Source organism: Salminus brasiliensis, chromosome 1 (genome assembly GCF_030463535.1).
Source record: "Salminus brasiliensis chromosome 1, fSalBra1.hap2, whole genome shotgun sequence".
Classification (NCBI taxonomy): domain Eukaryota; kingdom Metazoa; phylum Chordata; class Actinopteri; order Characiformes; family Bryconidae; genus Salminus; species Salminus brasiliensis.
The window spans coordinates 21863360-21885966 of NC_132878.1; the positions used below are offsets into that span (position 1 = coordinate 21863360).

General features: G+C 39.9%; 2 protein-coding genes across 2 annotated transcripts; both read left to right on the forward strand.

The window, feature by feature from the left end:
* The first annotated feature begins 8367 nt into the window (after positions 1–8367).
* On the forward strand, positions 8368–11199 carry prkrip1 (PRKR interacting protein 1). The gene is made up of 6 exons (XM_072693936.1): positions 8368–8536; positions 8706–8784; positions 9187–9287; positions 9973–10058; positions 10661–10725; positions 10828–11199. The coding sequence occupies exons 1-6, from the start codon at positions 8405–8407 to the stop codon at positions 10920–10922; spliced, it is 558 nt and encodes a 185-aa protein (XP_072550037.1). The 5' UTR covers positions 8368–8404; the 3' UTR covers positions 10923–11199.
* A 5590-nt stretch (positions 11200–16789) lies between these two features.
* On the forward strand, positions 16790–21572 carry upk3b (uroplakin 3b). The gene is made up of 6 exons (XM_072693948.1): positions 16790–16850; positions 18795–18959; positions 19199–19427; positions 19583–19665; positions 19756–19885; positions 20617–21572. The coding sequence occupies exons 1-6, from the start codon at positions 16790–16792 to the stop codon at positions 20831–20833; spliced, it is 885 nt and encodes a 294-aa protein (XP_072550049.1). The 3' UTR covers positions 20834–21572.
* Positions 21573–22607: the final 1035 nt, after the last annotated feature.

The window sequence follows — 22607 nt, forward strand, 5'->3', positions numbered from 1 at the left end:
ATATGGGCCTGATGTAAACTACTGAATGCTGCACGACTTCAGTGGTCTATAGTTGACATGTAATTTAGATAAATACTTTAAACTATACCCATTGAGTGGAGATACAAGGTATATATTTTAAATATAGAGGATGGTTCACCTATGTTCGGTAGAGAACCCTGCAAGATTCAAGGCCTGAATTCTGGAGCTAATCGTCCTCATTGGCCTGTGATGCATTTCAATAGCACTGTCTCTTGATTAGATGAAGTTTGGGTTAAATGTAAATTAGCCCAAGGCAGGGGTTTTATGGGGAAATGTCAATTTGTATGGCTGTGTGGACACAGAACTACATAAATATTCTCTCAGGCAGAGCCTACGCTCCTGCATTTACAAAGACATGCTAACGATAATAGTACACCTACACCATTTGCTGTTTGCTCCTTGACTCATCCTCAAATCGAATCGTGCTTGTTTTTCCGATCTGAGGCAAAATCTGATGTTTCTCTTCAGCACCTTCTCCATCTTGTGTGTCTGTACTGTTCTCCAACCGTCTGGGAGAACATTGGGGCCTGACAGGACGGCCATTTTCTGCTTGACATGATGCCCTCGGGAGGAAGATGAAGGGTTACGACCCTCCACTCCGGTCTCCTCTCCCCTCCCCCCAACTTCGTGCTCCGGGCTGTGTGTGGACTAGCCAAATGAACCCCTTGTAGCAAGGCTAATGGAGTACAGGAGGCGCACAGCAGGGATTTGAGGCCATTGGCTTTGAATGGCAGAGGCTTTTCATCTTCCCAAAACGGTTTTGCATGCAAATGTGAGCCAGCGCCGGACAACAGTACCCTCTGCAACTGATCTCTGTGAGCCAAACTTTTCAGAAAGGCACAGGCTACTGACTGGACTTCTTATCTGGCTAATTAAAAGCTTAGCGTAGCGACAACAAGGTTGGGATTTTGCAGCTTTCACAGGGGAAGGCTACAGTTTGTGCATGAAACCCTACTATAATTTGATTACCATACAGACCCTATAAATATCGACTCCGCCGCTGGCTGACATAATGGAGCGTTGCCCGTAAAATTTATAATTCACTATGTGAGGTAATACAGGATTTAATATGTAGTATCTGTGCCAGGGGAATGTTGGCTGAATTCCTCTGAACCATCCTCATGGTGTCATATATTAGACTGTGGATTTGGTGCACTCTATTAAAGTTGGCCTTCACAATCAAGGAACTGCCTCACAACCCCATGCTGGTCAAGCAGAAACCCTTTTCTGTCCATGAAAAAGCAGTGAACACTAACATAGCCTGCAGATTGATTGGCTTGCCTGTGGGCTCTCTGAAGGGTGGGCTTAATTTTTGCTCTAATCCTATGCCTGTAAGACACACTTGGAACTCCTTGGACTCTGCTGCATTTCCAGAAGTTTAAAGATGGATGGGCTCTGTTAAAGCGGATTGCTTCCCTCTTTGTCATGTCAGGGCCTTAGTGTAATGTGCATTTGGGTTTGATGCTTAATTGGAGCAGAGATATTTAAATTCAGGCAAATCCCCTGGCACTTTTTTGTGTCTAAGGGTGGAGTCTGGGACTGAATGAAGACTATTAGGTCCATCATATTCTTGGGATGATTTTTTTTTTTTTGCTGTTGTGAAAGGGTTACTGAAGCTGCCGGTGGTGTTGGAGAGGTGGGAGGTTTGAGGTGGCTCTTCCAAAGGCAAGGGCAACTAAAAGGAGTGAATAGAGAAAGGGGGGAGATGCATTGCTTGGCCCCCTTTAGGCTTTGATCTTTTACTGCTGTCAAGGGAATGGCAGAGGCCCATTGGATGAGGTAGGGAACTTGAGGCGACTATGTGTGTGTGTGTCTCCGTGTGTGTGGCTAGGTGATCAATTTAAAACCCCCAGGGTCATATCAAATGCGCATCAGCTACTGCATTGCACATTCTGATTACTCTATCTGCTGCAGACTCACCACATCCTCTGCGGTCTAGGCCAGAAATGCTTATTTTGGGATATCCTCTGACTCATCTCATAAAGATGTTCTCTGCTAATGTCCCCCTTCTTCTTCTTCTTGCAGTGCAAGTGTCGTGTTACATAACAAAGCAGCCCCCGTCATACATTACCCCACACTGTTCACTTCACAGAATCAAACCATATCGACAGAAGTGCTGACCGCACAAAGGGACGCGGCTCTGAGAGGAGACACCAGGGGGCTGAGGGACCTGGAGAGAGGCCGCGGAATGAATCAGAGCCTGGGCGTGCGTGAGGATTGCTGCCACAGCCTATTAACATGCACACCACTGTTAATGAAGCAAGCCTGCAAGTTCTTAGAAGCAGCTCAAGCAGGATTCAGCACCCACACTAGCGCCAACACACATATGAAGATGTGCTTGTGTGTAGGACACACAACACACACATTCATGCAGTACTTTTCTTCCTGTACATGATGTGCATGCTCTACCCTTCAGGAATTGCAGTTGTGCTCTCATTTGCCTGACTGACTGGCTGGCTTTAAAGATGCTTGGTTTCTCAAGCTGTGCACATAAATAGCACTGCCCACCTTAAGACCAATGGACTTAATTCCTCAACCGTTTTTTAAAGAAAAAAAATCTTCTTAAAACCCACTTGCACACACAGAATTCTGACATTCACCAATGTTTGTTCGATGGAGAAAAAAGGAATCCATCCTTATAAGAGCATGGCTGCCAACAAATCTGTGGTTTAAAAAAACAGATCAGATGAATCTGATGTAGATTTGTTGACTTTTCTCAGGACTTTTCTTAGAAAGATATTGGAGAATGAGGCCCACTGTCCATTGACAGCAAAGCAAATCTATATCAGTGTTTGAGTTTAGCATGATGTCTAATCCTACACACAGTTAGAGGAAATAAACTGGAGGAGCTGTCCCTTTTGTAGCTCAGAAAACAGCCACTTTAGAAGGGGTCCTACCCGGAGTAAGAAACCCCCTAGTGAATCTTGCAACAGGATTTATCATTTATATGGCAAATAATTTCTAGTCTTTGCATGTAATTAATCAAAGTGCAACACTATAAATATTGTTTTAAAGAGAAATAGGGCCATCAGTTGGTTTATTCTATTGATTCAACATCATTATTATAAGCTCTGACAAAAGACACATAACAGAAAAATAAAACTCTTCTAATCAAGCCATTATTATTATTATTATTATTAGTAGTAGTAGTAGTAGTAGTAGTATAGGTTAATTATGCAATAATAGGTACATTCATGAATGGTCTTATTTTTGTTATGATTATCATTATTATGGGAATATTAATCAGTTAAAAGTTATTGCATTCAACATTGGTAAATGTAAACAACTTACTCAACAATCATGTTAATGTAACTCTGCTGAGCTGCTCAGACAATCTCATTTCCATTAAAAAATTTCTGATCAAATTCTTAAATCCGAATTCTAGCTGTCGTTTGTTTCATGTTGACATGTTAATGCCAGCTAGCCAGTAAAATTCCATTGAACAGCTTTGTACCACTATGATGAATTACACATCTGGTTAAATGATGTATATATTTTTCTATTACATTTCATTTTCTCTTCACGCTTCAGTGTAAGTTCATAGCGCACTATTATTCAATGAGATCAACTGACCCCAAAAAGGTTTTAATGAAATGAAAATCCCAGGACTGTTTCAGAATTTTGATGTAGGAAAGCCATTCAGTAAAAGTATTAAGATACAATTGAATTTGATATAAAGGGGGACATCATATCCTAAAAAGCTTTCCCCCCAAACTACCTTATCATTTGGATCCTTGTATGTATTCATCCACTTTTGCTTTAGCAAACAAATCAAGTTTATATAATTTTTTTTTTTTTTTTTTACCATTGTTCAACTGTATGTATCATCAAAACATCACAATCTCAGATAGTCTTGCTTGTGTGGTTTCTGACACTGTAAGACACACTGTAATCTATACAAAGTGAAAAACAAACGTATATAGCAGAGCTAAAAATGCTTTCTCATTGCAGTACCCATCTTTAATCCTGAATTTTGTCCATCTTTATAAAAAGACCCGTGTGTCATACAGGTTATTCGGGTAAGTGTGTGACAGTTTAGCCACACAGCTTCCTCAGTGCCTATCTGAGCTTCATTACTTGTTAGCTACATTGGCCTTGTAGCTCTGGAGCAAAACTAAAGAAGCAAGCTTCACCCATCAAACGTGTTTTCAGTGATGGACTACGTTTAGAGTAAAGGGGATTAAGGGAAAATGTGTGTAAATAAAGGTTTTATAAAGGTAAATAAAGGTTTTATTACTGACCTTCACTTAAACATGAACACACCATTTATATCATTGCTTTTGTGAGACGAGCTGCAGTGATCATTCAGTGAACGCACACTGTGTACAGTCTCTGTGTGCCTTCTAACATATGCCTGTTTCATTTATTCAGGGCTAAGGGGTCCGTGGCCCCCTTGTACAGCATTACGTTTCACGGCAGTGCCTGACAAGCTAACACAAGGGAGCTTCTCTCCCGTTTTAATGGCTGACTCTGTGTGACAGGCATTTCAATGCTTCTCGCTTTAGCACAGCACATTCCTTTTCCTATGAGGCCCACCAGATAAAGAGGAAAAAAAGAAAGAAAGGAAAAGAAGGAGCGAGCAGAAAGAGGAGAATCTATTGTCACCTGGGGCGACAGCCTCTGGTTTGCTCCGTACACACAGAAAGGATTACACCATACATGTGGAATGTAAGGCAAAACATGAGACGTCATACGGCCAAATGTGTGCGAGGTGTGTGAGAGAGGGCCTTTGCCAAGTGATGAATTTAAACTGTCTAAGTGCATAAGAAAGTGTGTGTGTGTGTTGCGTGTGCATATCTAAGAGCATATACATATTTGCCATAACATTAAAACCACTGAGAGAAAAAGTGAAAAACATTGATTATCTCGTTAAAATGGCATTTGTGAAAGGGTGGGATATATTGGGCAGCAAGTGATACAAAGTCAGTTCTTGAAGTTTGGATCAGGAAAAATGGACAGGCATAAAGATCTGAGCTACAAAGGCTTTGTGATAACTGGATGACTGGGTCAGAGCTTCTCCAAAACGACAGGCCTCATGGGGTGTTTCCACTTTCTGACAAAAGTGCTCGGAGGCAGAACAACCAGTGAATCGACGAGAGGCTCACTGATGCGACCCATGGAGGTCACACCTCATTCACAACTTAGGACCAGCTGCTAATGTATCAGTGCCAGATACCACAGGACGCATTCAAAGGTCTTGTGGAGTCCATGCCTTGATGAGTATAAGCTGTTTTGGTGGCACAAGGGGGATCTATACAATATTAGTCAGGTGGTTTTAATGTTAGGGCTGATCACTGTACAGTCGTATGCAAAGGTTTGGATAGCCCTGTATATACACCCAGTGAGTGGACATATAAGGTAGGTGTTTCTAATAAAGTGGCCAGTTGGGTGGAAGTATAAGGTATGTGTTTCTAATAAAGTAGCCAGTGAGTGAAAGTACAAGATGGGTGTTTCTAATAAAATGACCAGTGAGTGTTAGCTTGTCAGCAAAAAAATCATTTATATATATATTATATATATAATTATATATATTATATATTATATTATATATATTTTTTGTTGCTGGATTTACATATTAAGGAAAAAGAAAAATGATCTATGCAATAATCGTTGTGTGTTCATTATTTTTGTATATGCGCTTACTCTGTGTAGTCACACACTCACATTTAGCAGTCTGAAGATTCTCCACAAGGGGCTCCTATCAGTACTCGAATAGCTTTTGGTGCCTTGGATCAATGACACTGAGTGTACTTGTTTCCCCAGTATGTTCAATTTACTCTCTAAAGGATTTGTACATTAACAAAATACAATGTAACATTTGGACATTTGATTAGTTTGTCATTTGCTCAACACTGTAGAATCAGTTGAAAATCTGTAGACAGAGTTGCCGAATTCCCCTGTAAAATGTATGTAGAAGCGTTTTCGTAAATACTCCAGTTAAAGGTATTTGTAAATAAATAATACATCTCTATAATTAGTTCTCTCAGAGATGGGCAGAGGGAAGAATTGGTGGTAAATTGTTACCTGATTGCACACAGATAACAGAAAACCTTGGGGGAACCTTTTTACTGTGTTGTTCTGTGTTTGACCACTGGGTAAAACATCATTCTTTGTATCATCCTAAAGGCTGTACTGCTGAAGTGTAATGGTTGTAATATGCATTATATGGTGAATAGGGTGTTTTAGAGTCAAAAAGTGGTCAGTTCTTTGTATATGGGCAAATGTACTGAAATCACATCACTGTCCATGGTAAGAAACAGTGCTGTACTGATGTGGCAGATAGATACAGTGATGTGAAAAGGTCTATTTTTATTTAGGTCTCTTTTTCAGGAAGCTGCTGAGTCAGTGTAAAGATAAGAGACTATAGTGGACACATGCAGCTGTGCATTGTCCTGGTTAACTTCCTCGCTGATGTCCACAAAATGCATGCATATGATAATACAGACCTACTTCTGAAAGTTGCTGATTTTTCCCCAATTCACTGTGGCTAAAAAACACAATCTCAAATAGCACCCTGCTCCCTATTAAACACACTACACAGTCCCCTTACGTAGCTTCTTCTTGCTGGTGTAGAGTTAGAGACTGTTAGACTACTGTTATTTTTATTTAGACAAAAAAAAAGGTTTCTAATAAAGTGGCCAATGAGTGAACATTCAATGTCTGTGTTTTTTAATAAAATGCTCAGTAAGTGAAAGAACAAGATGGGTGTTTCTAATAAAATGGCCACTGAGAGGATATATATATAAGGTAGGTGTTTCTAATAAAATGACCAGTGAGTGGAAGTATAAGGTAGGGATTTCTAATAAAGTGGCCAGTGAGTGAAAAAATAAGATAGGTGTTTCTAATAGTGGCGAGTTGGGTGGAAGTATAAAGGTATGTGTTTCTAATAAAGTGGCCAGTGAGTAAAAGTATAAGGTAGGTATTTCTAATAAAGTGGCCAGTTGGGTACATTTACATTTACATTTATGGCATTTAGCAGACGCTCTTATCCAGAGCGACTTACAAAGTGCTTTGCTATTTACCCAAGAAAAGCCTTAGCTAGTTAGAATAGACCAATAGTTCAAAGGATACCTCTAAGCTTTAGACACTACTAAACACTAGATAATAAGGTGACCATAGTACTCTATTCGTCCAAGTACTCTCTGAAGAGGTGGGCCTTCAGTCTGCGTTTGAAGACAGCGAGCGACTCGGCCGTTCGGTCACCCAGGGGAAGCTCGTTCCACCACTTTGGTGCCAGGACAGAAAAGAGCCTGGACGCTTGTCTTCCGTGGATTTTGAGGGATGGCGGGTCGAGCCGAGCCGTACTTGAAGCTCAAAGGGTTCTTGGTGCGGATCGGCTTTTGACCATTGCCATCAAGTACGGAGGGGCTGGTCCGTTCTTGGCTTTGTAGGCCAGCGTCAGGGTTTTAAATCTGATGCGGGCAGCTACAGGAAGCCAGTGGAGAGAACGCAGCAGTGGAGTGACATGGCTGAATTTAGGGACTTTAAAGACGACCCGTGCCGCTGCATTCTGGATGAGTTGCAGGGGCCTGATGGTGCGCAGAGGGAGACCAGCCAGAAGAGAGTTGCAGTAGTCAAGTCTTGAAGTGACGATCATCCATGACTACACCAAGGCTTTGAGCTTCTGTAAAAGGAGTGACCAGTGAGTTCTCAAAAGAGATGGCAAGATTTTTGGTCCAGCAGCTCCGTCTTGCTGGGGTTGAGTTTGAGGTGGTGAGCAGTCATCCAAGAAGAGACGTCGGCGAGGCATGCTGAGATGCGGGCAGAAACCTGTGTGTCAGACGGTGGGAAAGAGAGCATGAGTTGAGTGTCATCGGCGTAACAGTGGTAAGAGAATCCATGAGAGGATATCACTTTGCCAAGAGAGCTGGTGTAGAGTGAGAAAAGAAGAGGACCAAGAACCGAGCCTTGTGGAACGCCAGTGGAAAAGTAAAAGTAAAAAGCAAGCACCCTGATTTCTGAGTGGCTCCACACCTAATTTATCAAGATTGGAGGCACTTGGCTCCTCCTCTGCAATTCACACTTCTAGCTGGCCTGAAACTACACCTGAATCAGCACCTCAATCAACTAGAGAGCACCAAGCTTCTGTGTTAACCTTAAGACAAGAGTGTTAGCAGAATCTAGTTAGAAGGATATTTAAAACCAGCCTACCTTACAAGCTAAAGATGACCCCAAGTAAAAAGCAAGCACACAGGGTAGAAGTACAGGGTGGGTGTTTCTAATAAAGTGGCCAGTGGGTGGAAGTACAAGGTAGAAGTTAAATGGGACACATAAGGAACTGAAGCACAGGGCTCTGGTCGCATGGTAGAGGGCAGCACCTATGCTAAACGTCTGTTTACCCGAAGAAGAAGAAGAAGAAGGAGGAGGCTGGCGAACGTGAAACATGGCGGTTCCTCAGAAAGATGCTAACGTTAAACCAGGGAAACCTGGGGGAAAGGAGTCACAGCCTCTGGTTATTGCCAAATCCCCGGCAGAGGAGCAACGGCTCAAATTGGAGAGGTTAATGCGAAACCCAGTGAGTGTTTTAACGTGTCACCCTGACGAGCTGTTCAGTGTTTACTACTTGCAGCTCGTTAGCCACAGTAGCTATAGCTAGCTAATATTGCACGGTGGCTTCGGTTGTCTGTGGAGACGTTATCGTTAGTTTTAAAGTTAAACGTGTAAATAAAAGTGTTGTTTCACAGGACAAGCCTGCACCCATACCTGAACGACCGAAAGAGTGGAATCCACGGGCTCCTCCAGAGTTTGTGCGGGATGTTATGGGTAAGCGTTGAGGCGAGCTGATGAGAACTGTCCAGACATTGTTCAGGTAGCTCTGCATGGTCAAAGTGCGTTTTTACTGCAGAATAAACCTAATAAAAAACGTTGGTTAAACGTCCAACAATTTGAGATTCAATTTAAAATGATAATAAGTAGCTAATCAAATACCAGTTCTGTTATGCTAAGACTTATGTGGCCTACATTAGTCTTATAGTCTTATATACAACCTTTTTCCTCCTTTCCATTGGCTGTTTGAGGTAGTGTGATTTTATTATTATTTATCTATTTATTTATATTTTATTATTTAGCTGTTACTTTAATGCAGTGTCCGCTCCTTTGAAGGCCGCTATTAACCAATAAATCATTTATTTTTTCGTCATTTTAACAAATGCCATTTCTTGGCAGGCTCAAGTGCCGGAGCAGGCAGTGGGGAATTTCATGTGTACAGACACTTGAGAAGGCGTGAGTATCAGAGACAAGACTTCTTGGACCGGATATCAGAAAAGGTAAGTGAAAGTACTGACCCCTGCTAATCTATGGGGAAGGGTTGTAGGTTTGGTGTAGGTTTGGTTACACCAGGGGTAGTGGTAGCTCAGCGGTTAGAGCACCGGGTTATCGATAACAGGGTTGTGGGTTCGATTCCCGGGCTCGGCAAGCTGCCACTGTTGGGCCCTTGAGCAAGGCCCTTTACCCTCTCTGCTCCCCGGGCGCTGGAGTTGGCTACCCACCGCTCTGGGTGTGTGTGTACTCACTGCCCCTAGCTCACTAGTGTGTGTGTGAGTGTGTTCACTACCACAGATGGGTTAAATGCGGAGGACCCATTTCGCTGTACAGTGCACAGTTCGAGGTTTCTGAAAGTTGATACTTTTCTGATCAGTAGACATTCGGGTTTGTGATTTGAGTGCCCAGCTTTAAAGAGTATAAATAATAGAAAACAAAATGTACTTTATTGGAAGGGAATTGGAATTTGGGATAAGATATGAAAAAGTAAAACCAATAAAAAGTGAAACGCTATAAATGTCAGGATTTCTAGTCATCTATCGAGTGTTTAAGAGTTGGTATCTGTACTCTATCAGCAGATAAAGATAAAGTGGTATCTGTGCATCCCTAATTTAAAGTGAACAAGATGCTTGTGTTAACTTTTTGAATTAACTGTTAATTTTTATTACTATTAATATTTCTCAACTACAGCAAAAGCTCGATGAAGACTATCTTCAGAAAGTGAAGGATAACCAAAATGCTGCTGAGGAGAGGACAGCCAAAAGGAGGAAGAAGAGGTACATACTTAACGTGGCCATTTTTTCCTTCTGGATTTTTTTTAAAGAAAAAAAATATATAAAATTATAAAACAGTATATAGCTGAATATATTTGTCTATGTATAGTGTTATGCGAATTATTGCGCACAATTGGCCCAGTTTTATTTATTTATTTGGCATTTATTATATATATATATATATATATATATATATATATATATATATATATATATATATATATATAATGACTCATCTCTTCATTAGGTATGCCACCTGGATCTTTTTTTTTTTATTATTTTTTTACATTTTTTCATACATTCTGTGAATCTTCAAACTATCTTAACACTCATGGGCTACTCAAACTCTGAAACAAAACTAATTGATGGCATCCAGAAGGGGAAGACTATATTTTATCAGGCCACACCTGTAGCTGTACATAGAATTGTTCAAATATTATGTTTAATCAACTTCAGAGTCTGTGCTTGCTACTTTTCAGTAAACAAGAACAATTGTCATTGAGCCAAGTGTGCCCAAACTTTTGCAAAAGACATGTATATATGACCTGAAGACACTGACTGTTTTGACTAAGGCATACCTTTGTGATTTGGTCCTTGTTCTTTAGAGAAAAGCTTAAACTGAAGAAGCAGATGGCAAAGAAAGTCAAATTGGAAAGCCAAAAAGAATCAGGTATGACTCACTTATTTATATTGCTTATGATCTGCTTTGCTGGTATTAACCCTGTGCAGCCAGAGCAGGGAGTTATAACTTTTGTCTGTCTATTATCCCCAGATAAGGAAGAGTCTTCAGCAAGTTCTAATGAGTCTGAGGAGCGAGAAGCGGAAGATGATGCAGAGGTGCCCAGCTTTGTCATGGGAAAGAGGTGATGCTTGAGGAGGAATGGCAATAGGATGTCGGCTGTAAAAGCATCAGCCATGATTATCGAGGCTCAAGTCCTGTAGCATTGTAAACCATCAATAGACTTTCAAATGTGAAATTTAAAAAGCAAAAAACCTTTTCCTGATATGGCCACATTTTTAAAACACTTGTATTGAGTGAAGGTAAATGTACAAGACATCAAGATCAACAAGATTTGCCTACCAGATCTATTATTATTTTTTTTTTACTGTACATATTTTTAATAAACAACCACTAAAAGTTTAACCTTGTGGACTTTATAGTAGATCTTTTGAAATATGCAGAGCATCAAAATATTTCTCCCATATAAAATATATATATATATATATATATATATATATATATATATACACACACACACACACACACACACACAAGCAGACAGATGAAATGGGTAAAAATGGCCTGATTTAAAAAACAAAACAAAAAAAAACATTTATTTTAAGGAAGATTATTTATTTATTTGCCAATTTATAGAGTTTTAAAAGCAACACTCTTCTGTGTGCATCTCATATTGGGCCGTGGTTACTGATTATGGTGTGAAGGGGGCTGTACAGAGATACTGACACTTAAAATGCCTCTCAGGGTCAATTCTAACTATGGTATGCATATATATTTGTCAATCTCAAGGCAGATAAAGGAACAGAAATATCTTACTTGATTATGATATACACTGCCTGGCCAAAAAAAGGTCACCTCCTGGATTTAACTAAGTAAATAGGTTAGAGCCTCCCATTAGATAGTTATTGCCTGGGTTATTGTTTCAGCTAGCAACAAGATTAGGTTCAGCAACATTATTTGCTCAAAGAATGAGGTCAGCTGACTACCTCAATATACTGAAGGACCAGGTTATTCCATGGCACTGGCATATTCCAAGAGGACAATGCCAGGATTCATAGGGCTCAAATTGTTAGAGTGGGTCAGGTAGGCGTCATTTCTCCCACTTAAAAAGATGAGAGGCCTGTAATTGACATCATAGGTAGACCTCAACTATGAAAGACAAAATGAGAAAAAAATTCTGAAAATCACATTGTCTGATTTTTAAAGAATTTATTTGCAAATAATGGTGGAAAATAAGTATTTGGTCAATAACAAAAGTTCATCTCAATACTTATATCTTTTGTTGGCAATGACAGAGGTCAAATGTTTTCTGTAAGTCTTCACAAGGTTGGCACATACCGTTGCTGGTATGTTGGCCCATTCCTCCATGCAGATCTCCTCTAGAGCAGTGATGTTTTGGGGCTGTCGGCAGGCAACACAGACTTTCAACTCCCTCCAAAGGTTTTCTATGGGGTTGAGATCTGGAGACTGGCTAGGCCACTCCAGGACCTTGAAATGCTTCTTACGAAGCCACTCCTTTGTTGCCCTGGCAGTGTGCTTGGGATCATTGTCATGCTGAAAGACCCAGCCACGTTTCACTTTCAATGCCCTTGCTGATGGAAGGAGGTTTCCACTCAAAATCTCACAATACATGGCCCCATTCATTCTTTCATGTACACGGACCAGAACAGTTCTACTTTGGTTTATCTGACCATAAGACATTCTCCCAGTACTCTTCCGGAACATCCAAATGCTCTCTAGCAAACTTCAGACGCGCCCGGATATGTACTGGCTTTAGCAGGGGAACACGTCTGGCACTGCAAGATATGAGTCCCTGGCGGCGCAGTGTGTTACTGACGGTAGCCTTTGTAACGTTGGTCCCAGCTTTCTGCAGGTCATTCACTAGGTCCCCCCGTGTGGTTCTGGGATTTTTGCTCACCGTTCTTGTGATCATTTTGACCCCACGGGCTGAGATCTTGTGTGGAGCCCCTGATCGAGGGAGATTAGCAGTGGTCTTGTAGGTCCCCCATTTTCTGATTATTGCTCCCACAGTAGATTTCTTCACACCAAGCTGCTTGCCCATTGCAGATTCAGTCTTCCCAGCCTGGTGCAGGTCTACCATTTTGTTTCTGGTGTCCTTCGAAAGCTCTTTGGACTTCACCATAGTGGAGTTTGGAGTGTGACTGTTTGAGGTTGTGGGCAGGTGTCTTTTATGCTGTTAACGAGTTCAAACAGGTGTCATTAATACAGGCAATGAGTGGAGGACAGAGAAACCTCTTAAAGAAGAAGTTACAGGTCTGTGACAGCCAGAAATCTTGCTTGTTTGTAGGTGACCAAATACTTATTTTCCACCATTATTTGCAAATAAATTCTTTAAAAATCAGACAATGTGCCCCATAGTTGAGGTCTACCTATGATGTCAATTTCAGGCCTCTCTCATCTTTTTAAGTGGGATAACTTGCACAATTGGTGACTGACTAAATGCTTTTTTCCCCACTGTATATTTGCCACCACAGAGTCCAGAGCTGAACCCCATTGAAATTCTTTGGGATGTACTGGAGAAGACTTTGGGCAGTGGTCCAAATCTCCCACCTTGGGGAAAATGTATGTAACTCTGAACACATATACACATTGATGTTGCAGAAGCTTGTGGAAACAATGCCACTGCAAATGTGTGCTGTAATCAAAGCTAAAGGTGGTCCAGCGAAATATTAGGAAATATTTTAATTTGGGGGGGGGGGCTGCCTGAAGCCCCTCCTCCCTAGACTAATGTCCTATAAATTCCATCCTTACCTTGTTCACATGTCTACAACAAGTTTGCGCCACTTCTTGCCCCCCTTTTAACCCGGTCATCTCTCATTCCTGGCTCCACGTATCAGAGGAAGGACCGGCCTTCTTACCACAAGCAGAAGCCACCCGAACTTCAGCCTAAACCCTTCTCCTCCCTCTCTCACAGTCTTCTCCCAAATCATCTAAATCTGTTAATAGGATTTGTGACACTGATTATTATTTGATTATTTATTTATTTGGTAACATTGAACTTTTTAACATTTAAAATTTTATAAGCAAAATTTTTTAATTTTTGAATCAACTTTTGCACAGTAGTATATTTAACAGAGTAACACTAGAGAATGTATTTACATATTCTTCTCCAGCTCTGAGGAGATAATGTCTAAAGAATGTTCACAATTTGAGTGCCTGTCATGAAAAAAAAAAAAGAGTTGTATCTTTTATCTTTTAGAAATATAATAAGATTTGTTCCCTGTAGCAGAATATGAGACGATTCAACAGTAGCATCACAAGAAATTCTTATATCATGTAGACAGCAAGGTGAAAAACGTACGGCTTACTAACGGCTTAATATTCCTGAACCATATTTAATTCATTTAATGAATTGCCAGAGGACGTAAAGGAGTGTCTGCAGTGGCTTTGTATTTAAGCCTAGTAAGGACTTGCCACAAAAAATGTTGTTGCTCTATTAATCTCTCATTGGACCTTAGAGAGATTAAATATGAAAGTTGTAATAGTATCAATTACTTTAGTTCACAGTGTTGGGTGACCTGCTGTAAAGAGTGCGCGGTGGGTGTTCATTGCGCAGAGCTGAAAGTGACAGTACAGCAACATTTTCTGCTTCACACTCTCATGCAGTCTCAAATAGACCTGCTAATGTGGTTTCAGACACTGTGTGAAACACTTATCTATGATGACTGGCAAGAGCATGTTGCATAGTTAAGCAGAAGTAGCAGCCTAGTATAGAATAGTTTGGCAAAAACTGATCCCAGATGCAGTCGATCAACCAAAACCAAAGATTGATATCTGGTGTGAGACTCTGTAGTTCAGAATGGGAGATGCTAGGCTATTATTGCTAACAAACACTGGACTACATGATTGTCCATGCTTTCAAACTGGACCAAAATGCACAGAATGATAGCACATGCTATGCTGGGGTATAAGGCTTCTGGCTGGGTGCAGTTTAAGCAGGTTGAGAGATATTTTTGGGCGTGTCTTTACAAAGATGAAATTGGTGACCGCCTATTTGTCAGCTCACGTTGGCTGTCATTGGCTGTCTCTGCGGATCGACTGTACCTGGGATCAGTGCCACATCGCTCATCTGATTTGAACTTTAGGTTTTGTCCACATTGTATATAACACTGTCATACTCATATCAGAAACCACATCAGCAAGTTTATTTCAGATAGATTTGAGGCTTCTGTGTGATGATTTTAAGAGTGTGTTTGCATGATGCTGGAGACCTTAGTGGAGACCTGCAAAACTGAATGAGCACATTTTTTCGAACACTTGTAAATATAAATACATGTGAGGTGAGGGACACATTTTGGAAAATCACTTTCTGTGTGTCTCTTCAAGAGGTTCGACCAGCCCCCACATTTGTCCACCTTGTATCATTGTCATGTCTTTATCTGAAGGCTTTCTATGCAGATCTGAGTCATTAGAAACACCCTTTTCGTGTCATTGCAGGCCCTGGTTGAGCTGGTTTTTGCCAAGCCCATTAAAGGGCAGTACAGCTGATTTGGAAAGCCTGATCTAGCATGTAGAGATGTGGAATTCTAACAGAAGAAACATCCAGAAAGTAATATTATAAATAGCCAGAGTTACACTGCTGGTACAGGTGTGGTCAGTGCGTGGTGTGCTGTCACAGCTGGACGTCTGTCCTGAACTGTGAATTATTTTCATAGAAAGGTTCAATCTACAGAGAAGTTTCATCAAACTATTGGAACCAGTGGTGCATTTTCATCTGTAGTTCTAAGAAGAGCCAACTGGTTTTTGGATTTTGTGCTATGTAAAACCATATGAAAAGATTTTCCACAAATGCAAAGAACACGTTCACCATTTGGACTTGAGTTGACTTTTTTTAATTGTTCTTTGTAGAACTATTGCCTTTACTAAGGGACCCTGGATGTATTTATGTAGGACTGGGCGATAAGGTAAAAATACTATATCATGATATTTAAAGACATTTTTCACGATACACTATATTAATCACGATACATGTAAACACAGACTAAATCAGTTGTGACACATTCTTATAAACTACTATTCAAACACTCTCCCGTACTGAGCACAGTGATTTTTATTCAACATCTGCTGCTCTTCATCTAATTAAACCAGTGTAATTACACTGTAAGTAATGAAACCTGCAGCTAATCAGTGTTTATTAAGCACTAACAGTCTCCTCTAACATTATCAAGATACGGTAAAATATCTTATTGTCTAGCTCTATATTTAACGGATGGTTAAAACATCCAGTTTAAGCCAAATATGTGTGGTTTTATGTGCAGTTAATGCAAAACAAGTGAAAGTCCTGTCCTGCTTGTAATTATAAAAATGAACCTTTTCCCAGTGCATTTACTGAATGAAACTGAATGGAAGGGTTATCCTGTTCCATAGTGATGCATAGGCCGCTAAACCATTTTACACTTGACATTGGATATAATGTGGAAATGATCATTTATGTTCACCTAGTTTGAATAAGATGCTCCAAGTTGCCCCACCCCACTTGTAAGACCAAATTTGCCTTGCTGTCACCAACATACAGGAAGTTTTAGGACAGCATGCACTAACAACTGGAAAGTTGTTGACTGTGTAGGTTTTAGGTTTATTTTCCACTCTGGTGTCAAATATCTTGTTCACACGGTGCAAAACACGTCCTGTTTTGATGATGCAGAAAGTCGGTCTCCTACGTTAAGAGTTTAAGCTGTTAGTTGGCCTAAAGTTACTGAAGGTAGAAAATATTCTTGCAACACAATAGCAGCTAAACCAGCAATTGATTTGTCTTTTGATTTGTTTGGAGCACCTCCCGGTTTCCACTAGGTGTGCATACACACACACACACATAAATGGGCTGAACTCCACTCCCTTCAACTGCTGTATTCTCCTATAAGGGGTGGGAGGATATTTGTCAGGGACGCTTTTAAGTGGCAAAACCTGCCAGGTTTCATCCACACAGCGTATTATTAGAAAGGAACACATTGTGTCCTCGTCATTTGATTCCAAAATGGAAGTCTACATAGTTGTCTGCTTTATATGTATGCTACCTGTTGGAATCCATGCACAAAGTAAGTACTTTTTCTTTCATCGTTTCATAATATTTAGTGCCTTTATGACTATAAACCTTAGTGGTAATGTTGGCATTCTGTATATGGGTATGTTTCCTTATGTTTACAGTAAATAAAACAAAAGGCTAGATTAAAAATCTCACAGTAATGCCCAACATTTTCTAAAATTACTCATAGTTTCTCCAATGACAAACTGTACGTTTTCTCCAATAATGTAGGATCCTCATTTTGATAATATTACACTAATACAGAAAAGTAGGTTTAAGAATTTAGCAAAATTGCAGATTATTTGCTGTGTTTATGTAGTATCTGTCAACACTCATAAAAATAAAGGTGCCACGCCCTTAAACAGGGTTCTGTTGTAATGTTCAAGAAACATTTCAATGCATAAATGGTTCTTTATTTATTTACATAAAAGAACTTTTGCAAAAGGGTTCCACTATTGTTACATGTTAAAAACCATTTCTCTTAGAGTGTAAAACATCCACTTTTGTCAAGATATATACATTGCAGGGTTCTTTTGTGAATCAAACTGGTTCCTTTATCCCAAAACCCAGTTCAGCAACTTTCTTTTCAAGCATTAATGCTCCTATCAGTTGTAGCCACTCTTTAAAATCTATATGTCTCTTGTACCTCACATATAATACGGAACCTTGAGCACCTTGACCTGTGCTTCTTTACTTTGAGTAACATTAGTTTTCTACTAACAGCCACTAACAGCTGACTCTTTTCAGCAAAGCAACATTTCTATAATCAGTTAAAGGTGTCTTCAGTCATTTCCTGACTTACACAGGCTCTGTAGCTTGCCACGTCCTATTTATTCATACACCTGTTTTAAGCACTGCAAAGAAAAGGTTTCAGTCTGGCAAAGTGCCAGCTAATCTTGTCTTTTCTTCATCACTAAATCCCATAAACCAGCAATTTTCATCACAACAAGAACACCTGCCATCAGTCGAAAATGGTGAGTTGGGTAAGCCTAAACAGTAAAGCAGGAGTGCCGAACCCCAGTCACTGCTTGTGCGCTCCCGGGGAGAAGCCGTTGCGATGGTACGCACACAGAAACTTTCAGACAAGACTGGACTCGTTTTCCGATACTTCGCATCCACATAGCGGCCCTGTTCTCATTGCGCAACGAGCAGATACCTCAGCAGGTGTAAATGCAACAGGTGGAATGTAACAGCTACAGTAGTAAAAAGGGTCCAGATACTACACGGTTCTTGATTTTGCACCTATGACCTCTGTGTGGGTGTCAGTCATTATAGTCTGTAATTTCACTTTTCCAACCTCTCTTTATCTTCTGGAATTAATCAGGGCTCCTTGTTACTATGCTAAGGTGTCATATGTAAATGATATCTGTTCTCATTGGCTGTGCTGTATTGTACATAATTTATAAAGCATTCCAGGCTGAAACACTCATTGTAATGACAATGTTAATGGGCAGGGCCAACTGCTGTAGGCTGATTCATGATGGTTAATTGTACAGTCAGTTGCATTTCCATGCATTGTACATATCGTTGCTGTCTGAACAAAACCTTGGATCTCCATAACAGAAACTTTACAAGATGAGCAAAAAACTTTCCTAACTTTCAATGGAAGTCATTGGATCAAAGGATTTTATTTCATGTCATTTTGGAGCATTTCTGTAGATCCATTCATGACTTTTAGGCACATGCAAAGAACAGCTGCCAGATTCAAATATATACTTAGAGTTTATTATCAAAAAGTGAAAAATGGAGATACAAGGTTTTGAGTGACAATATGCAAGTTATGCACAACAATAGGTCTTCATCAAATCCAAGTTTCAAATGATCAACAATTATAACATGGTTTGTTATTGCTAGTGACTTCTAAGAGTTCATTAATTAGGTAAAACCGCAGTGCAAAAAGGTTGATAATGGGAACAGCCTTGACCATCAGCCTAATCATGCTTATTTAATCCAACAGGCACAACCGTTAACTGCAAGCCAGGCATTAATCAGGCTTTGGCAGCAAGCATCACCACCAACACTGTGATCCTGCTGCAGCCAGGTTGTTGCTTTGATAACCTCACAAATCTGCTTTGCACATCTAACACCTGTGAGATATGGCTGGTGCCTGCAGTGGATACAGGTGACCTTTTTTTTTTCTTTACCTAAATTGAACAATTCACCAAAAAAAAAAATGCAACACGAATTAAATTTACACCCGTATACAACACATCGACAAATCACCTAGAAATGCCAGGGCTTGAAAGCTTAGCATCTTGCTGACTGTGCCCTAATAGCCTCTCTGGCTACATTAATGTTGTTGAAATATTAAAATATTTGTTTAATGACCATTATGCTATTACATATTTGTTTCCTTTGTAGGGGTCAGCAAGTTTGATGCAAACAAAAACAGACCAGATTTTCTCAGCCTGTCTCCATACCCTTCAGCTTTCACTGGCAACAGCCCTGGGAATTACTTTTTGACCAAAGTTGGTGTTCAGAATGATTTTCCCTGCCCCCCTTCTGCAAGCAACTACTTCAGAGTGGGAGCAGATGGTGCTTGCTCCACCACTAACTGCAATGGGGTATTACCTGAGGGGTCATCTCCAAGGTACCATGCAGCACGTTCATGTTCGAGTGCAAATAAAGCATCTTACCTTTCTGCTGTGTTCCTGAGTTGACTGAAAGTAGTGTAAGCTTGTGAACATTAATTTGTTTCTATTCTGTGAAGTGTGATTGCTTGCCATCATTTTTGTGGCTTTTCAGTTTCAAGTATCTTCTCATTGAGCCAGTTAAAAAGACACTTCTTGGAGAGACACAATGGTCTGACAACATCCCTCTGCGCATTTGTAAGAAATGTTCAATGGCAGGTTTATTTAGTTGCTTAATTAAAGCTTGACTGTAGCTTTGCAATTTATCCGACATGTCTGTTCCCTTAGTAAAAGACCCTGGCACTCTTGGTGACGGTTTTGCGGGAAGGTCTGGTGCTATGGTTGTCATCACAACGATTCTGTGTGTTGCTATGGCTCTGCTTTTGCTATTCCTCATCGTTGTCCTAGCACTGTGCTGGTAGGTATATCTAGACCTATTTATCTTAATTAGTTAGTGTTGCTGTCAAATGATCGGTTCAGAGATATGCTTTTTAATCATATCTTTTACAGTTTGTGAACATTGCCTGTAGAAATGATTGGCCTAGAATTACTTTGATTAAGATCTTGTTAGATCTTTGTATGATACCAAAATCCTGTAAGGTTACCCTTTTGTAGATACAAGTTTCTTACAAAAGAGGTATGTGTAGAAAATCAAGATAATCAATAGACTATAAAGATAAATAAAGATAAAAAACCCAGACTGTGAGCCAGCTTTGGATTGTTTTTGTTTATCATAGGATGTGATAGCAATTTTCAAAAATCCTGTTCATCAAATCCAGCTTATAATCCTTATATAGACATTAAACTGACTACAGAATAATGATACAAGGTCTGTGCAAGCATGGTGGTGGTAGTGTTTCTGAAATAGGAAATATGAGCCACCTTGTATCTGCACTAAAATTACAGTAGGTGTGCAGATTAACTTCAACATTAAAATTAAACTTAAACTTAAAACCCTAAAAAAACATTTCTTACTTTGGTAAGAACATACTCTTAGTTTCTTACTTAATTGTTTTTTTTCTTTACAGGGATTCGTTTCAGAAACACTGCTTGGTTGTTGTTGGTCAAAAAGCAGACTTGATAGGGAATCCTGCATACATTTCTGCAGAATTCAATTTCAAAATCTAACAGAAATGTTTTCTCTTCCAGCTGTGGAGATAAAAGCAGCAAAGGACCTGGTTCAGTGGTGGGATCATTTCGCATCCCCCACTATGACACACACCACCTGAAGGACCCCTCCCCATACGACAACCCCGCGTACGAGAGAGAGAGGAAGTACACCACACAAGACACCTTGCCCAAGTCTAAAGCCACCTCTGCTGTAAATCCTGCCACACAGGATACCATTAAAATGCAGAAGATATGAGCACAGAGAACTCTGCATTAGGGCACAGAAATGGAAGAGTGAGATCACACATGCTAATGTGGCTAACAATGAGTGGAAGGTAGCAGAGAACTGAAACATAGTGTTGACTGTTGTTTATAGCTTTCATTCATTACTTAGGGTAAGAAATATTAGTTAGGATGTCATGATACCCTTTTCTGTGCATCATGGGTGTTACCGGTTCTTAAACCACTAATGTACACTGATCCCGCCATAACACTATAATCATTTAGTACTGCTTAATATTGTGTAGGCCCCCCTTGTGCCACCAAAACAGATCTGACCTGTTAAGACATGGACTCTACAAGACCTCAGATGTTACAGCAGGTCTTTGTAGAGGTACGTCTACCATGGATTCATTTTGCTATGAGGGCAGTTTCTGTAGAGTGTGTCGGTTTGAAGCCAGGCGGCTTGGAGTCCAAGAGTCGGTTCTGACTGAATAGATTGTTGATGGAGTTGATTTTAGACAAAGCATTTGAGAAGAAAGAAAGGAGAGATAGTGGTCGATAGTTGCGGATGCCTGAACTGTCTAGTGTTGCTTTTTTAGGATTGAAACAACCTGACAGTCTTGGAACCATGACATGATGGTGCAGGGTCTGATGATGGGCTGTTTAGGTTGACAGTACTCTACACTAACAAAACATTGGTTCTGTAGTAAAGGCACTTATTTTGTATAAAACCACAACCACTCAAAGATTTATTCATCATAGAGAAAAAACATTTAAACCATTTTATTAAAGAGTGTTATCAGATATTACTCTCAATCAACAAGAAAAAAATGGTTTAAATAGTGTTTCCAAACTTACAATAAAGTATAATAAAAAAAGTACATATTAAAGATTGTAATTTGGTTTTTTTTGTGTTTTTTTTTGCCATATTGTCCATTCTTAATTTTTAGCTACAGTAGCATTTTGATTAAACTAGTCCTTTCATTTACAACCAAGGTTCTATTCAGTAAAGTCACTATTTTGTGTGCTCCAAATCTTGAATTGAATTTGAATTTGAATTTGAATTTGATCTGAATTTACTAAAGATTTCCTAAAACATAATTTTCCTCATCCCTTTTTATTATTTTCAAGTATATAGTGATATTGACAAGTGACTTTAAAAGCACAATCCTGTTACTCCAGTTATAGATTAAAAGTGATTAGTCATTAATTATGCATAAATGCAAGTAAACAAAAGTTTGTTTTTGTTAACCTTAATTAATTCATGCTGCTTGCCAACAGCAGCCAGAGTCAGAGATAGCACAATTGGCCCTGCTCTCTCTCGGGGTTAGGTTGATGGCACTCCCTCCCCACACTCCTAGTGTGACGTTGGTCAGCACAGGCGTCTGTTAGCTCTGGGAAGCCGTGCTTTCCTTAGAGCGTGCTGGCTACCTGGCATGCTGCATCAGCAGAAGTTCGAAAAAGAGGCAGTGACTAGCTTCACAATGTGTCAGAGGAGATATGTGCTAGTCTTTACCCTCCTAGTTTTGGGAGCATTGGTGATAGTGGGAGTTCACATAAATGGGGATTGGGTAATTTGCCTTCTACGTTTGAGTGGAAAATGGGATAAAATTAGAAATAAATGATAAAAAAACATAAATAAATAACCCTTACCATGTTACGTTTAACCCACGTTACTAATGTGAGCTATTGTCAGATACCTTGTACAAATAAAATGCCATTCCTGAGATGGTCTAGCACAATTATGAAGGGTTAAATGCATTTTTTCTTAGATTTCTTAAATGACAACTGTGGAATTACCCAGTGGG

Excerpts from the sequence above, each read along its gene's own strand:
- upk3b (XM_072693948.1), top strand. The coding sequence starts at position 16,790 with ATGGAAGTCTACATAGTTGTCTGCTTTATATGTATGCTACCTGTTGGA. Across the intron at positions 19,666-19,755 it reads CAACATCCCTCTGCGCATTT|TAAAAGACCCTGGCACTCTT; the intron begins GTAAGAAATGTT and ends CTGTTCCCTTAG. Across the intron at positions 19,886-20,616 it reads GTTGTCCTAGCACTGTGCTG|CTGTGGAGATAAAAGCAGCA; the intron begins GTAGGTATATCT and ends TTTCTCTTCCAG.
- prkrip1 (XM_072693936.1), top strand. The coding sequence starts at position 8,405 with ATGGCGGTTCCTCAGAAAGATGCTAACGTTAAACCAGGGAAACCTGGG. Across the intron at positions 8,537-8,705 it reads AGAGGTTAATGCGAAACCCA|GACAAGCCTGCACCCATACC; the intron begins GTGAGTGTTTTA and ends GTTGTTTCACAG. Across the intron at positions 10,726-10,827 it reads GGAAAGCCAAAAAGAATCAG|ATAAGGAAGAGTCTTCAGCA; the intron begins GTATGACTCACT and ends TATTATCCCCAG.